This window comes from Gavialis gangeticus, unplaced genomic scaffold, assembly GCF_001723915.1.
Source record: "Gavialis gangeticus isolate Ggan-Ray unplaced genomic scaffold, GavGan_comp1, whole genome shotgun sequence".
NCBI classification, from domain to species: Eukaryota; Metazoa; Chordata; order Crocodylia; family Gavialidae; genus Gavialis; species Gavialis gangeticus.
In genome coordinates, this window is record NW_017729022.1 from 31,986,606 (window position 1) to 31,999,225 (window position 12,620).

Below are 12,620 nucleotides of genomic sequence, written 5' to 3' on the forward strand. Positions count from 1 at the left end.
GGGACCTAAACCTGTTCAGCCTTCACAAGAGAAGGCTGAGGGGGGACCTGGTGACTGTCTATAAACTCACTAGGGGGGACCAGAAGGGTTTAGGGGAGACACTGTTTCCCCTAGCGCCCCCTGGCATGACAAGGAACAATGGACACAAATTATTAGAGAGTAGGTTTAGATTAGACATCGGCAAGAACTACTTCACAGTTAGGGCGGCTAGGAGCTGGAACCAACTTCCTAGGGAAGTGGTGCTGGGTCCTACCCTGGGGATCTTTAAGAAGAGATGACTACCTGGCTGGACTCATTTGAGTCCAGTCTTTTCCCCCGCCCAGGCGGGGGGTCGGACTTGAAGATCTACAAGATCCCTTCCGACCCGACTTCTATGATTCTAAGAGAGGAATCCTGAGCAATCCCAAGAGTCTAACCAGCGCTATAGCTAGACTCTACTGGAATCTCAGCTCGGCAATCTGACACGTGGCCAGTGACAGGATGGGAAATTTGTGAAACTTCACAGATACCTACAGCCTTTCTGTACCTTCCCATTCTGTCTTCCCTGTTAATTTTAACTGAAGCCTTTGAGATATGGACCACTTCTAAATATGTCCTTATCTCAGTCGGATCCTGAAGCATCGCTGTAATAGAGATAGCAAATGCAATGGCTAAGGCTACATAATATCCTCCTTTGAGCAAAACAGAGGGTGGTTCGAGAGGACACAGCAGTCAGAACTGAAGATAGATTATTAGTTATTAGTACTGCAGTCTGCTTTAAAAAAAAAAGAAAAAGCAATGTCTAGATCATGAATTTCCAATTTCTGGACATCCACAGACATAGACTCTAAGTCAGTTTGTTTAGTAAGTCTTCAAGGAATCGTCCAGTTTCTGTGCCCTCTTTATGAACTACCAATGAGTTCCCCATAAAGAAATTGAAGTTATGGACGTACAAACAATTCACTACATGGTAAAACAGATTGAGACTTTACTGTTCGTCAGCTGTTCCGTGCTAAAACTACCTGTGTGCACACACTTACCTGAGGTAGGTAGAAGCTACGCCTTAGTAATTTACCCATCTTTCACTGACAGGACTATAATGTTCACAGTTCAGCTTCCATTATCCATAGGTAAAAGTATGCATGCCAGAATTATAACTGAACAAGTGACATGACATAAAGCCCTACTTCCTTTTATCCTGGAGTGAATTGGTCATATGACCAAACCCTTAAAAAGAACTTTAATATCCAAGGCCTTGTTTAAATCCCTACTTAAGTTGATGTAATTTTGCCTCTAGAGAAAAACACAAGTGGTCAACTCTGTATTTGATTTTTAATAATTATGCCACCTACCATTCTACTGTTTCATCTAATGCAGGTGGTATGGGATCTGATGGTAAAAACAATGTTAACCTTATGTATATGTCCCAGAATGATGAGTTAGCTGAAAAGGTTTTAAAAAAAATTCAAAATACATTGTTAACATTCATGAACACAGGCAAAAAGAACTAGGACAGGCTCTTCTCACTCTCTAAGTGATGTAGGAAGTTCCACATGCCTCCAGGGATTTTCAGAATTTCCTTTGTTCTGACATTGGGACCTACTTATCCCAGCTGACCCACTTGACTGGTCCACCTTATGAAGTTGATTGTACAAGGCTTCTCTGAGGGAAAGGGTTGTTCTATCAGTTCTATCTAGGTTACACTGTAATAATCTTCTGTTTTCTACTACTGCTAAAGAAAGTAAGAGATACCTTTTTGCCCTTTCTGCCAGTTTTTTTCTTCATCTGCACAAGTAACTATGGTTTACAGATGCCCCTCCAATAAATGAAGCAAGAGAGGAGAAGCTCCAAGTGCTGGTGGCAGAAGTCTTGTGAAGAGTCTCACCAACTCAGATGCACAGGTGTAAGGTCATAAGCCATGGCTGTGCAGGAAGCAGAAAAAGCATTCTTCACAGCATCTGCAAAATCCCATATAGTGGAACCAGTTTCAGTGTATGCAGGCTTGATTAATTTTGGCTGCTTCCATTCAGTTACAGTTGAGTTTTTCTCTTTGAATTTTTGTTCATGTTACTCTGCAGACAAAATTGCCCAAATTCAGACTGAGCTGTCTACTGCCATGGAAACAGTACAGTATTCTCAAGAGGACAAACACTGCATCTTCTTGCTTGCTCTTCAGTACAGTACTACTCACTGAAGTTACAGAGGTGATGGCATAGATTCCTGCTATAACCTGTGAATCAGATTCACACAGATTCACAGGAACCAGTCCTTCCTGGCTGGTGCAAGCCAGGTAGGAAGTGCTGGGTTCAAAGTATGCCATAATTTTAAACATTCCCTTGTAGGAGGATGGCAAGTTATGGTTTCAATGGCCCTTAAAGAAACTGTGAGATCACTTCCAGGAAACAACTCTCAACAGAGACAGTCTGACTAACTAGTGATTGACATCCTGTGACTTATCCCATGATACCAAGAAGACTGTGGTATGACAAGATGATTTCTCAGGTTTCTTCGAATCTAGTCAGATTGGGTTATACATTTGGATGCAGAACTGAAATTGTATGGCTCATATCATTAGATCTCCATCTAGCCATAGATAAAGATTATTTTTTTAAAGGTTTCAGCCACATTTGACAGTAAGCAGAAGTTCGTTAACTTATTTCAAATCCTAACTATTTCATTCCTGTCTCAAGAAAACCCAAAGGGTAGTTCTAAGAAATTCTTTTCTCCTAAAAGGATCTCTCCCAAATGATACCACAAACATCTATGCTGTCACATGTTCACTGATTGTATGAAGTCCTGAAAGGGCTACATTAGGGAGGAAAGGCTGTGATGCTTTCAGTAACCTAATGACACTATAGTACATGTCCCTGCCTTTATCGTATCAGACATGGCTTCAGTAGTGAATAACCCAGTGCCTGTATTAACTTTCTGATATGGATAGCGGGGGGTCGGGGAGTGGCTCAGTTGAGTGTGATTTTTACCAAATCCAAAAGAGATGATGTTTCTGGAGTGGGAGACCTGGAAGAGTTTATACAAAGTAAAGTATTTCAGCACTATTGACCGAAAGTGTGTGATTACTATTTGTAACACAATGCAGAACTGAGATGTGTTATTAAATCCCATCTTGGCTGCCAAAGTAGCAAGCTCTTTTTGTACCTGGGAAGAAAATGAATGTTTTTTGCCCAGTGCAGGCCTTTGCACAATTATCCATGCCTTTGTTAGACTGGATATCTTCTACCTGACACTATACCTTGAGAACATTACAACTAAAATTAACACTCAATGTCCCAGCCTTCTTAGTAGAGCTGTCAGGCTATTTATTTATTTATTTGACTTCTATGCCACCCTTCCCAGAAGACTCAGGGCACTTACAATAAAAAGCAAGATAAAGGATACAAACAGATAAAATAGTAAAATAGAATAATAAAAGTGATAAGCAAACCACAAATTCCCCAAACAGTACACCAAAATGTAACTACAAGTGTTCGGAATACTGTATTTACCCAAATCCAAAACAACTTTGAATTTAAGATGACCATCCCTCCCAATAATTAAACACTATACATGGAAAATTATAATATTGAAGGGTCATCTTAAATTTGTCCCCTTTACCACCAAGGCAGGGAAAGCTGTAGCAAGGGGGCAGACAGTAAGGAGGCAAATGGCAGGTAGCCTGCCCTCTGTCCCTTGCCTCCCTTCCTTTTCCTTGGCTACTTGGTTCCCTCATTCCCCTGCCAATTGTTAGTATGCCACTACTAACCTATGCAGTGGCTCTGACTCTAGCTCTGGCCCTGGCCAAGCAGTGGCAGCAACTCCAGCCCCAGCCCCAGCCCCAGCCAGGCAGCAGTTCCAGCCCTGGGCCAAGGCAGGCAGCAGCTGTGGCTCCAGCTTCCACCCTGGGCCTGGGTTGGAGCCAGAACTGCAGCTACTGCCTCCCTGTCCCATGCCAGTACTTGAATCCAAGATGAGACTCCCCTCCATGTTAAATTAGGGAAAAAAACCTTGTCTTAGATTCAAGTAAATATGGTATTTAAAAGCCTGATAACCAGGAAACTTGATCCCCATTGACTTAAAGATGAAGACTTGCTCAGCTTTTTCAAAACATTCTATAAAACATTGACATTATGCTAACCTAGGTTCATTATACTGTTACTGCATCCTCCAAAACAGCCGTCTCTATTTCATCCATCTATTGCACCTTATTTGACACCTAAATATTAAATTGTCTAAAGCAGGGACTGTCCCCTGTTCCCCTGTGTTACTTGTTTTTCTGTGCCTAGGACAAATGAATATAGCCAGATATATAATGGATATGGATTTGCTTACTGTAAATTAATAAAGGTTCAACAACACATTAAAGAGAGTTTATCACAATCCTTAATCAAGATGGGGAGACTTCATCACAATCCTTGTATATGTTAGATTAATAAATGATCTCCGACTACATCAATATTTATTCTACTACTTAGGTTATTCTTGATAGTTTTCCATCACGTATATATATCAATAGTGTTAGAAAGCTAGTTGATTTTTTTTTTTTTAACTAAAACTCACATATATATTGTAAGATACAATGCTGTTCTCATTCAGGTTTCTTTTTTTTAAGTGTCAGAACCTTTGACTTTCAGCTGTTCACAGACATGTTATGGATGCACAGTCTATATTACCTACTGCAGTCAACTATTCTGTACGATCTAAGAGTGCACATCAATCTAACTAGTTATCAAAATGACTGTCCTTGAAGTGAAAAGGATGGTAGAACTGTTTCATGTTCACAATTATTAGGAATTAATGAGACTACCTTTTCTAATATTCCTTTTATTTCGGTGAGCGAAAAATGAAATTAAACCAAAAAGAGATGCTAACAAATTAATAATCCTTACTTGTGGAAAAGGACCTTGTAGTCTGCTCCTTCTAAATGAGACGGGCTACATAATTTAAAGTAATACTACAGCAAATTGATTCATTGTGGGGGAAAGTATTATGGGGAAAAAAATTCAGTGATTTATGCATAGCAAAGAGCATGAAGAAAAACCTCACCTGATGACAGGTGCTTTTTCTCTACATCTTATTGAAAAAAAAAGTGTTGAAATTGTCCAGCCTAGGGAAAAACCTAATTAAAGTCAAAGCAGGAAACAACACAGCAGCAGAAAATAAGAAAAATCCTAAATCTTGAAAGCAGCCTGAGAAAAGTCAGGCAACTCACTGATCTTTTTTAAAGGTGGTATGACTTGTCAAGCATACAGAATGTCCTATACTTTGGGAACTACAGTGAGGTAACTTGGAGTGGAGGCAACACACCTGATTTTGTACTTTATGACAAATTAATAGAATTTAAAACTCGTATCAGAACCAAAGAGGAATGTGTTTCTATGGCTATAAACAAACAGTTGTATTTGTTGTGGGACCGGTTGTGCTGCAACTTGTCCTACAACTGAGAAGTTGCAGGACTAGCGTTTCCCCACATTGCCCTTCAAAGCAGGTTTGAAGAGTAGCTGAATGTACGGATGCTCTTCCACCAGCAGATGGCCTGAGACAGCACACAAGCCAGCGTTCCTGGAGTTGGCTACGTTTCTACAGGTTTTGCTGATTCTGCCAGTGCTAGGTAAAGCAGCCACTAGTTCAAATTATGGGTGAGTAGTAAAATTTGTGTGGGAGGGATCTTGGTGCGATTCAACAGGTAGCTCAGGCCCCTTGCTGCCTGCCCCTTTCCGCTCCCAGTCACCACTGATCATGACTTGGCATGTGACCACTCTTGGCTGCTGATACATGGCTGTCTTGCAGACCTTGCTGGCCCAGCATTGTGAATTCGTGAAGGAGATTGAACAGAAAAGGTCTTCTGACCAAGCCCTGATGAACACCATGCCTACTTTCATGTCACCAAGAACAATGGAGCAGTATTTACGGGGGAAAACCTCATGTGTGTCCTCGTTGCCAGACAATGGAGGGTCTGTGGCTACACCCAGACCCTATTCCGTGACAACAGCCACTGCCATGAGGATCTTTTGGCTGCAGGTCAGCACATCATGGTCCAAGCAGACATGGGACTGACTCAAAACTGTGGACTGTCAATTCTGGCTGGGGAGACCAGCAGTGACAGGTGGAAGTGGATAGTCATGTCCACTTGTGACAACGCAATGGCATATGGACTTCCATATGTTCGGGGCACCTTCACAGAGATCTGCACTGAGGTTTTTTCCAAGGGCATAAAATGGACCAAAAAATATGATAGAAAACTGATTCAATAAAGAGCACTATTAGATGAGTATATCGTATTTATTAACCAACTAATAAGGACAGACCTATTTACATATAATAAAATAACCTACATTATTTAAAACTATGTTTTACCTATTTAAACTATTTAAAACTATGCTTTGGTACAGCATTTAGTACACCTATATTTTGTATTGGGTGTGCAGACAACCCAGTGTCTCCATATACACTGTCCAAGCATTTACACCCTGGAGAGATCACTTCAGCTTCACAGAGAAGCAGGCTCCATCACTGCACCAGACAAAAATAAAAAGAGAAAATCAATACTCTGCATTTCAACATGAAATGTCAAGACCATGTGTCCTCGCCTGACTGACAATCTTGTGAATATCTCTGATGCTCGTAAGACAGCTGTGATATGGAATTAAATAGGTTGAACATTGGCTTTGCAGCACTGCAAGAAATACACCTGGCCTCAGATGACTCCTTAAAAGAAACATACTACACATTCTTCTGGCAATGGAAAGTTCCCCAAGATGTACATGAACATGGCATAGGCTTTGCTGCTAGTAACAATCTTCTCAAAGTGATCAAGAATCCATTGAATAGTTCTGAGATGATCCTGGCACAGTTATCTTAGTGGGTGCCTATGCTCCAACACTTTACTCTGAGGTTAAAGACAAGTTTTATGAAGAAGTGGCTAGCATTACTGGCAAGGTTCCAAACACTGAAACCTTATGTCTCCTAAGGGACTTCAGTGCCAGAGTTAGTGCTGACACCAAATCCTGGGCAATTTGCCTGGGCTCACATAACATGGGAAGCATGAATGGTAATGGACAAAGGTGGTTGGAGTTCTGCTTCTATCATAGCTTGTGCCAACTCATTCTTTCAAACAAAGCCATGCCATAAGGTATGGAGGCACCCAAGGTCTGGCCACTGGCACCAGCTGGACCTCATCATCACTAGGCAGTCCAATCTCAATAATGTCCTCCTTACTTGTAGCTACCATAGCGTTGGTTGTGAGACTGATCACTCACTTTTCTGGTCACTAAGATTAAACAGAAGCCAAATAAAATCTTCTGCTCTAAGTATTAACATTACCAACACATCTGATCATCAGAAAACCTGGCAGTTTACAGAGGTTCTGGAGGAGGCTGCTTCAGAGCTGCTTTTGTGTGAGACTGCAAGAGAGAAATGGGGAAGTCTAAAAAAAAAATGATGCGTCACTGCTGACTCTATATTCAGCAAATGGGTTAGAAGAAACCAGGATTGGTTCAAAACACGTTCACATGCACTGATTCCATTTATCAAGGCCAGACAAATTGCTATGTTAAATCACAAGAAAAATGCCTCAGATGGAATTTTGAGGGGACTCAGGAAAACAAGGAGTGTTGTCCAACAAATCTGAAGATGTTGCACCAATGATTATTGGCTGCAGCTGTGCAAGGAAATTCAATGGGTATTTGACACTGGAAACAAAGGCATGTATGACAGAACCCAGAGGCATTAGGTCCAACTGCAAAGAAGTCAGTTCCATTAAAGACAACATCAGGAGAAGTCATAACAGACCAAAAGCAACAGATAGAAAGATGGCTAGAATGGTATCTTGAGCTCTATTCAAGGGAAAGCAATGTTACTGAACTTTATTGAGAGTCTGTCTTTGAAGAGCCTGATGATATTCCAACCTAAGCAGGCCACAGACAAATCTGGCCATTGCCAAGGCCCCAGGAAGAGATGGCATTCTTGCAGAAGTGATCAAGTGCAGGAAACCTGCGCTTTCCCCTCACCTATAACAAGCTTCTTATTCACTGCTGGACAGTAGGGAATAAGATCCTTGCTGACTGTGTTTACCCTGAGTCACTGTATGGCTTCAGCACTTGTAGGCCCACCATAAATATGCTCTTTTCACTCCAACAAATCCGAAAAAAAGTGTCAGGAAGAGAGAGACCCCTCTATACTGCCTTCATTGACCTGACCAAGGCCTTCACCCTTGTCAACAGAGAAGGCCTCTTAGAATCACAGAAAATTAAGAGTTGGAAGAGACCTCAGGAGGTCATCTAGTCCAAACCCCTCCTCAAAGCAGGACCATCCCCAACTAGATCACTCCAGCCAGCTCTTTGCCTATTTGGGCCTTAAAAATCTCTAAAGATGGAGTAAGTAACTTGTTCCTATGCTTCACAACGTGCCTAGTGAGAAAGTTGTTTCTAATCCAAACTAAACCTCCTTTGCTGCAACTTGAGACCATTGCTCCTTTTTCTGTCAAAAAGCTGCCTCCAGAAATAATAGAACTATCCATCCTATGCAGGACTTGAACCTGCAACGCCTGGTGAAAGTACCTTGTCCATGAGGCCACTCAGACTACTCTTGATGTTATGGAAAAAGATTGGCTGTCCAACAAAACTCCTCAGCAAAATCCACTCTCTTTCCATAATGGAATGTAGGGAACAGTCAGCTACAATGAATCATCTGCAGCTTTTAAAATTCAAAGAGGAGTCATGCAGTGTAGTACCCTTGGCCCAACACTATTTGGAATTTTCTTTTCTCTTTTTCTGACATATACTTTGGGGATTACCAGTAAAATAATTTATTTCCATACATGCTCAGATGGAAAATTAGTCAATCTCACATGACTTAAAGACTAAAAAATGTGGAAAGTGTTTTTATTTGTGAGCTGCTGTTTGCTGAAGACACTGCACTGATAGCCCACACAAGAGTGACCTTCAAAGCCTCATCGATCACTTTGCTCATGCCTGCCAAGAGTTTGGTTTTATAGTCAGCATCAAGACCACCAAAGTTGTTGGCCAGAACACTGATTTACCACCAGCAATCACAACAGGTGAAAATTTATTGGATGTTATAAATAAATTGACATCCTTTGGCTCCACTGTTACCAACAACCTGTCACTTGAAGCTGGACTGAACACCCATATTGGCAAATGTGGTAGCATGCTGAGCAAATGTGTGTGAAAGAACAAGAAACTAAGACCAAGGTCAAAGTATATCATTCTTGCATCATCAACGCCCTTTTGTATGTCAGCGAATCCTGGACCACATGCTTCACTCAAGAAAAGCATGTTAACAGCTTCTACTTACATTGTCTTTGCTGCATTCTAGGAATTTCCTGGTAGGACAAAGTTGCCAACGCTGGGATCTTGGAATGTGCCAACATTGCAAGCATCCATTCTCTTCTCAGTCAGCATCGACTTTGATGGCAGAGAATGAACAGTGGTCATATACCCAAGGTCTCTTGTATGGGGTTCTCTTCACAGGAAAACAATCCTGTGGGCGTTCTTGTCTCTATTTCAAAGACATTTGCAAGAGAGATATTCAGGCAATGAACATTGAGCCAAATGACTGGGAGAAGATTGCAGTGGATCAAAATGCTTGGAAATAATCTATTAAGCGTGGAATGAAGGCATTTCAGGACAGAAGAGCACAATATTGCAGAGGAAAGCAGAAACCTCAGGAAGGACTCCACACCACATTCATAACTGATACAATCTTCACACGTGATAAGTACAGAAAGGACTGTTATTCAAGAATTGGACTCTACAGCCATATTTGCAGGTACTTGATGATGTGATACTTCACTCAGCACAAATCTCTTGTCTCATGAGACAGACAGATGGCTATGCTCCTGCAGTAAACCTTCCTGCTAGAGTACAGAGAATTAAGCTAACCTCAACCATTGTAACTTGTGTGCAAACAGACTGTTCTTGGGTACCACTCTCCATCAAGCCACAGTCCTGCACAGGTGCAGTCAAACACACAGCATACAAAGGACCTGATCTATTTCCCATGGGAGTCAATGAGTGGCTATTAAGTTCAAAAGTAATTGCAAGCACACGAGTAGTAATGTTAACCAGATAACTAACCTTTGTTAGTTCTCCTGGACCCGATATACCCACCCACATTTTTTAGTTTTGAGAATTTTATTATGTTGTTAAATTTTGTTAATGTTTTCCTAGGGAAGGATTAGACTATTATAGGACTTTTACAAGGAGTTATCTTCTAAGGAGGGTCTTTCTCAAGGACAAAAGAATGGAGGTGTCCGGGAGTGGCCCAGGAAAGGGACACAAGGAAAAATGCAGCACAGTAGAAAGCAAAGGGATGAAAGGGGAAGAAAAGTCTATGAAGTTCATGGAAAGTCAACTGTTAGCATGGAAAAGATCTGCTCCTAATGAGGAAGATCTCCCGCAATTAGTTGTTGTTTCCTTTTTAAAATCTGGGTACTATTGCCCCCTCAGGTCACTTTGAAACTATGCAAGAGTAATGTTGAGAATAGTCCTCTCTCCTTTGAGTCTATTAAACCCATGAAAAGCACAGCATTGTAATATAATTTGGTATGCGCTGTCCTGCTTTATCAGCCTTTTCCAAAATGCTATTTTAAAAAAGAGTGAAATTGGAGCACTGGCTTGACATTCAAGTGCCTTAAATCCTCTTTTCCTGAGAACACTAGATGATGTCTTTGACTGTCAGGTTCACATTCTAAACTTGGACACAGGCAGAGGAAAAAAAAAAAAAAAAAAAATCGGGGGTGGGGGCTGAGCATGTGTGTTATTTACCCTAGCAGGTAAGTCTGTGGAAAAGGGGAAAGGGCCACGTGGGGGCAGGACGTGGGACGGAGCTGCAAGGGCTGGCAGGGGTGGAGCAGGGAAGCATGCCCTTGCCCTAATGCTGGGGCCAGCGGCATTCCAGACTCGGTTCCTCCGCTTCCCCCATGTCCCACTGGCAGGAGCTAGGTAGAGCCAAGGCAGCAGCCAAGTCCACCCTCCCACCTGCCCAGCTCCACTCGCCCTGGCCCCGCATGCAGGGCTGCCCTGTGGACAAGCAAGCTGCTTGTTCTGCTCACCTTTGCACTGGCAGTGGGTCTGAGCTGCTGGACCTGGAGGCAGGTACCATGCGTGTCTCAATGAGTGCTCAACTCAGCAGGGTTTGGCAGGTGGCCAGTCAGCTCTGTTGGTTGTAATAATGCTAAGGTTACAGGTTCGTTCCCTGTACAGGCCACTGAACTTGTTGTCCCCCCACCTTTTCTTTCATGTGTAACAACTGCCTCACCCTACAGCTCCTATCTTTAGGAAGGAAGGAGGTGCAGCAGAGACTGCCCAAGTGGCTCCACTTCGGGAATGGCTCCTGTCCAGGAGGTGAGGGCAGCACACAAGACGGTGCTTTGCCCATGGCAGCAGGAGTTTTAGCAGTGGAAACACCTCCTGTCGGGGCAGAGGAAAGGGCAGAGCAGGGCATGAAACAACCGAGTGTGGGCGCTTCCACTACGTATCCCTTCCTCTCCTGCCCCCGCCCCTTCTACATGTAGCAGAAGCCATGACCACTGAGAAGAGACGCTCGTGGCTCAGTTCCCCACCCCACCAGCTCTGCAGCGCCCGCCCCTCCCTTGGCCCCAGCTCCAGCCCTACTCCCTCCCTCGCTGCTGCACCCACTCTCTTTCCGATCCCTGCTGCAGCTGCTGAGAGCTCACAGCTGGGCTGCCCGGTGGCCCTACCGCTGCCCTGCACTTGGGGGAGCTAAGCCCCATTAGCCCCCCACCCTTCTGCCACCTATGAGCTTGGAGCTCCCAAACTACAGTAGCTATTCCATTTGGTCCAGCAAGACTGAGTGGGTGGAATCCAAGAATGTCTAATTGGCCTAAAAAGCAGAAACAATTACAGGATTCATAATGCTACCTGCAGTTTTCATTGGCATCACCACAGCAAACACTGTCATCAGAAGAAATGACTTCAGAGAAAAGTGGAAGCCACAAATCATTTTATCAGCTTGATTCCAGCATTGAATTCATCTCAAGAAAATTATCTGATCCCAGAGTTAGAATGAATTACAGAAAGCCTTAAAAATTCACACTTAATTAATAGGCATTTTAACAATAGGGAATATTGCTATTAGAGGTGCATCTCCCAGATTGCTATTCTCACTCCACTTACGTTAAATTGGGCTCATTTAGTAACACGATGCAGGGTTTCCCCAGGTAATGTGCAGTCTGGGATATCACAATGATGCAATTTCCCAGATAATTTAGTGAGACATTGGTCTCAGTCAAAATTCTCAAAGTCAAGAGACATGGAGAACTGACCAACTGCCATCTCTGAAAGGCCTAAAAATAGAGGACAGAGTCAATTGGTAGGAATGTCCGTAAATCGTGCCAAAAGCGCGCCCCACAGTGGCTTCTATAATGCTTTTCGTTTTGCCACTTGCCCCCCTGCCCCCTCCCCAACCTGATTGGCAGAAGTTTAAAATATGCCATGGTTTTCACTTCACCAGTGATCAGCAACAAACAACCCAGCTACTGGAGCCCCTCCACCAACTCCACCGGGTGGAGGGGGAGTAGGGGGAAGGGAAGCCAGCGGCGAAATGAAAAATATTCAAGTTGCTGCTGGGGGGGGGGGGGGCATTTGGGCCTGACCCCGGGCAAC

At 43.0% G+C, this 12,620-nt stretch overlaps 1 protein-coding gene across 1 annotated transcript in view; it reads right to left on the reverse strand.

Annotated features, from left to right (window-relative positions):
- Positions 1-6,236: 6,236 nt before the first annotated feature.
- The window catches only part of CAPS2 (calcyphosine 2), an 85,697-nt gene continuing 79,313 nt past the window's right edge, over positions 6,237-12,620 (reverse strand). The window contains exon 20 of the mRNA XM_019514740.1: positions 6,237-7,399. Within this exon, the coding sequence (XP_019370285.1) occupies positions 7,329-7,399 (71 nt within the window). The 3' untranslated portion in view covers positions 6,237-7,328. The remainder of the gene's footprint in view (positions 7,400-12,620) is intronic.